Consider the following 4,743-nt stretch of genomic DNA (forward strand, 5'->3'; position numbering starts at 1 on the left):
ATAGATATAATACGTAAGGTAGAGTAGCTTGATAGCCTCCCTCCCTCCCTCCCTCCCTCCCTCCTGGGAATCTTTCCTTCGTCCCTGTAAATATTGTGACGGGTTAATAAAGGCTTTGCGAGATTGTCTAAAAAAATTAACCATTTTTTCCAGATGCAAGCTGGGTCTAGTGTAATTTACACTACTGGGAAACCCTTTGTCCATCACCAGAAGCCCTTTGTCCATCACCAGAAACCCTTTGTCCATTTCCTTTTGCATTTAGTTGCATCATCAGAAGCCCTTTGTCCATCACCCATGCGAAGCCAGCAAAGACTCCTGTTTGACAACAACTTGGCGTCGAAGTTATCCATCTTCAGTGCCTGCAGCAGATAAAACAGCGAAAAATTGCAGTGCCATTGCCACATTCTAGAAACACTGCTTGGTTTAGGACGCAAATTTATGATTTGTTCCATAGGTACAAGGACCGAAACACGAAACTGTGAGAAAAGAGAAACTAACCACCTCAAATTCCAAGCAATGGAATGGAAGACCAAGATTAATGTGTTTCAGTTCTTATTTTACTTTCTAACATGATGTCTGTTTTTTTGTTACCAGTAGCCATAGGTATGAAACTTCTCCAATCTTGGCTAACACTCCGCATATGCGACAAGATGTGCATGCCAAAGTAAGAGATCACTTTTACGCATTGCCCAGATCAATCAATCTCAATGATAAATCAACTAAATCGTAATGGAGGAACATGTTTCATGGCTTTACCACCAGCCTACAAAGAATAAACAGTCCGGCAATGTACCTGTGTGTAGAGCACTGATGCATTTAGATAATCCTGCTTTTTGAATGCTTCATCTGCTTGTCGTTTCAGGTCAGACACCCTCTCTTTCACAAATTTTTCATCCTGGGCAACTCATAATAAGTTGAATCAGGTATATATTAGAGGTCTGATGTGTGTGAGGGAGAAACGGTACACTAGCAAAGATGTTAAGGTGAAGAGCTTAGGCAGCAAAGCAGGTGCAAGGAAACACATGCGCATTTGACGAGTCTCGAATAGGAGGCTAAACTTTGGCAGTTCCAGATCTACGAGTGTTAGTTAAACATGGACTTAACGCCAACACACTCAAGAGAGTTAACATGCACCAAAATTGCCAAGGGCGTGCAAGATAATTTACAGTGGCAGACCTCTAGTTGCTTGATTTCCATCTTCACATGACTAATGATTCCATCAACGCTCCAATTTGCCACAGTTGAAATGGGCGAGGTGAACGGAAAGAGAATCTCAACATCTTCCCGTGTACCATACTCAGCAGCCAACTCAATTGGCAGTCTACCAAACTGTTGAGGAACAACGAAAGCTTTAGAAAGGCAATACTCAACATGAAGAAATAAGCAGTATTCTAGACATGATATGCAAACCATATGTCCATATTGATTCACTACCATCATAATAGGTTGACGTAGTGCAGCACATCTATGTATATCTGACCAAATTAAAGACATGGCACGAAGGGAAGGTGAAATAGTAGCAAGCGTATGCAAAAAAAAAGGTAACTTAGCACAGCCTTTTATTTTAATTTTACGGATAGCATCATCTAATTGTACTGACAACTAGCCTATCTGTATAGGACAAGTCTACTGAAATTACAAAGCCAAGATAGACACAAGAATGTGACAAAAAGAGCATTCTTACTGTGCTAGCAACATTCGGGTTTGCACCAGCTTCCAACAAGCACTTGATAGCTTCAGTTAAGCCCTTCTCTGCAGCCTTTACCAAAAGATTATCCTGAGGACTATCACCACTGACATTAGCTCCACCCTATCAGATCCAAGTATAGAAGACAAGCCAGTCATATGGTTTTCAAGTAGGTAATACAAAGATAGCTAAATCAAACATCAGTCTATAGAAATCCAGCATTCCTGCTGTATTATAAGCAGAGGATACTATACCTGAATCAATAACTTCACACAGGATACAGAAGATTTTTGTAATGCCATGCTTAAAAGTCCAAACTGACAACTAGCCTTGTTGGGCTGGAAAAAAAAAAGAACTTCATTTTCGTGCCAAAATATGACAGTTCCAACAAAAAGATGGAAATTGTTTGGGGAAAAAGAGCTGGGAGGATACTACTTTCGTAAGAATATACTCCCTCCGTCCCATAATATAAGATTTCATTACAACCATATACTCACATATTGGTTGTAAAAATGTGGGACGGAGGGAATAGAATATATCTATATAGCCTTATGTCCGCTTGCTCCCATTAATTTTTCAGACTGGTCCCACCATGCCTACTCTGGCTCACACATTGACAGCAATAGCAGGGCCTGTTTGGCTGGTTTACGAAGGTTGATGATATTTGCCACAACATTTTGCAAAAGATGTCTAAGATAAGATGATAAAATAAGTGGCATACTTTGCCAAGCCTAAGTGAATCCTACCACACCTTTTTTAGTCAGTGACACATGGGACCCAACTTGTAGAAAGGGAATCTTGGCACAAGTGTGGCTGTGAACTGAACGGGTAACCAGCTTGCCTAACTTTTGACATGGCATAGTTAGTCATCAAACAGGCTCTTAGTCACCAACCAAAAAAGGCCATCAACTACAGGTGGGAACAATTGGAGAAAGTAGCAAAAACACAGCAAAAGGGGGAATTGGAGTTAAAAAGACAGCATATCAACATATAATTTGAATAGTACATCTGCACTGTGCTCCAAAAGGATCTTGACAATACTAGGAAATCCTCTAATGGCAGCATCCGCGAGTGCTGTTCCATGATCTGATATTGCATGCACATCAGCTCCCCTCACAAGAAGAAACTTTACTATTTCAGAGTACCCTGAAGAAAAGAAGAAAAGGGTCATAATACTATTACCGATACATGACATGAACAAAACATTTTTGCTCGGCGAAGTTTCAATAACTAGTGGGGGAAGGATTTTTGTTGGTTCACATTTCTCTAAATAGGCATACAGAAAGAATGACCATAATCAGTCAACATAAGAAGGCGGTAAAGTAGACGAACATTTCTTAGGAAACTAGTTCCAATGGCTAGACTAACAAGATTGGTAGCAATACTTTGACACGTGGAATCTTTACATATCTGAGAGCGGGGAATTAGGAATCAGCCAATAACTAGAAGTCCATCTGTCTCTCATGGAAGTGCTTTAGAGTCCCTAGAAGCTGCACTTTTTATTTCTCCAACCTAGAGCACTCTTATTTCAATACATATGAAGAAACTCTGTGAAAGCCAGCTATCGCTCCTATGAGAAGGCTAACTCATAAGATTGATCACTATTCAGGCCCCAATGAACATGAGAAGCAAATAGGATCAGGAGGCTACTTTTAATTTATGGCAACAGGAAAAAAATCTATTAGGCTAGCTTAGTCTAGCTCCTGGTAAAGTAAATCCATTTTTATCACCATGGTAGGCCCAGCAGAAAACAAGGGATGCTAAAGTAAGTAGTAACAATCAAGTGAAGTTCCTTTTCATACCATGAACTGCAGCTGCATGAAGAAGAGTGATGTTTCCCTTTGCACGTTGCTGATGCACATCAGCGCCATGATCAATGAGGTACTTGACGGCGGGAAGGTTGCCATTGGTGACGGCATGCGCCACGGGTGTAAACTCTGGCATTAAGACACTCACAGCTCAGCTGAAGTTGATGATAAAGTCATAAAACTAAATGTGCTTATATTAGGATCAGAAAGGCCTGAACATAGGCTGAGCGGTGTCAGGCAAGTCGACATCCATCTTGACCTCCTCCACGAGATACTGGAAGACCGAGAAGCTGCCGCAGCCGGCGGCGGCATGGAGGGCGTTCATGCCCATGTAGGTGGTGTTGGCCACCGTCACCGGGATCCCGTGCCCGCGGACGTCCAGCTCCTTTGCAATCTCTGCAGTTGAGACAAAAAAAGGGGGCACTTTTAGTCAGGAATCATGGCAAGGACGTAGTATCTGTGTACTGTAATCTGAATCAGAAAGAAATCGCCACTCATTCTTAGGAAAGGGGCCAAGATTTGGTCTGAAACCCCCGATTTGCCCGCAGACCCGAGCACTGAAACCTAAATCACGACCGAAATTGGCATCCCGGAGCCGCAATCCGCGGCCGGATCGAGAACGAAGCACACACGGCAGCTGAACCCTAGGCCCCTGGCCAGATCTAGAGAGCTCGCTGACGCGGACGCCAGGGAGGGAGAGGGAGGGGCGTGGGGATCTGGTGAAAGGCGGCACTTACTCTTGATCTTGCGGACGTCGCCGTTGTGGGCGGCTTCGATGAACCTGGCCTCCGGCGACCAACGGTCGCGCTCTGCAAAACAAGCGAGTGAAATGATGAGACGGCCGGAGGGGGGAGCCGTACAACCGGCGGCGGTCGGTCAGGTTAGGGTGCCAAGTAACCTTTGCCGAGGAGGAGCTCGTACAGGCAAGGCAGCGGTATATGTCGGGTCCCCATCCTCTCCCCTCGCCCTTCTACTCTTCGCCGGCGGCGGCGGCGGCGGTAAGGAGCAAGGAGTCGGAGGAAGCTTCTGGAGTCAGGGAGAGGAGGTGGGGAATAAAAAGGGCGGGAAAAGGGAGGGGAGTTTTTTTTTTGAGAGAGAGGGAGGGGAGTGGGTGCGCTCGCACTATACCTGCCCATGGGCAGCCTGGCCCGGCCTGACCCGACGGGTCGGGCCTGGGCCTATATTTTAAGCCCGAGGATTGAGCCGGGCTTGGTCTCGTCATATTCACAGCTTAAGGAAGAGGACCGG

General features: G+C 44.8%; 1 protein-coding gene across 1 annotated transcript; it reads right to left on the bottom strand.

Annotated features, from left to right (window-relative positions):
- Nucleotides 1-206: 206 nt before the first annotated feature.
- Nucleotides 207-4,524, bottom strand: LOC119296791 (ankyrin-1-like). The gene is made up of 10 exons (XM_037574856.1): nucleotides 4,394-4,524; nucleotides 4,233-4,304; nucleotides 3,718-3,891; nucleotides 3,490-3,624; nucleotides 2,694-2,833; nucleotides 1,942-2,025; nucleotides 1,685-1,810; nucleotides 1,177-1,329; nucleotides 794-895; nucleotides 207-359 (listed from the first exon to the last, which is right to left on the bottom strand). The coding sequence occupies exons 1-10, from the start codon at nucleotides 4,446-4,448 to the stop codon at nucleotides 225-227; spliced, it is 1,176 nt and encodes a 391-aa protein (XP_037430753.1). The 5' UTR covers nucleotides 4,449-4,524; the 3' UTR covers nucleotides 207-224.
- Between the last annotated feature and the right edge of the window lie 219 nt (nucleotides 4,525-4,743).

The sequence above is a fragment of the Triticum dicoccoides genome, chromosome 5A (assembly GCF_002162155.2).
Source record: "Triticum dicoccoides isolate Atlit2015 ecotype Zavitan chromosome 5A, WEW_v2.0, whole genome shotgun sequence".
Taxonomy (NCBI): Eukaryota; Viridiplantae; Streptophyta; class Magnoliopsida; order Poales; family Poaceae; genus Triticum; species Triticum dicoccoides.

What these genes read in the sequence shown, in the direction of transcription:
- LOC119296791 (XM_037574856.1), bottom strand. Translation starts at nt 4,448, where the DNA reads ATGGGGACCCGACATATACCGCTGCCTTGCCTGTACGAGCTCCTCCTC. An exon ending in TTTTGGAGCACAGTGCAGAT is followed by an intron (nt 2,026 to 2,693) that starts GTACTATTCAAA and finishes TTTTTTTTCCAG; the next exon opens with CCCAACAAGGCTAGTTGTCA. An exon ending in ACCCGAATGTTGCTAGCACA is followed by an intron (nt 1,330 to 1,684) that starts GTAAGAATGCTC and finishes GTTCCTCAACAG; the next exon opens with TTTGGTAGACTGCCAATTGA.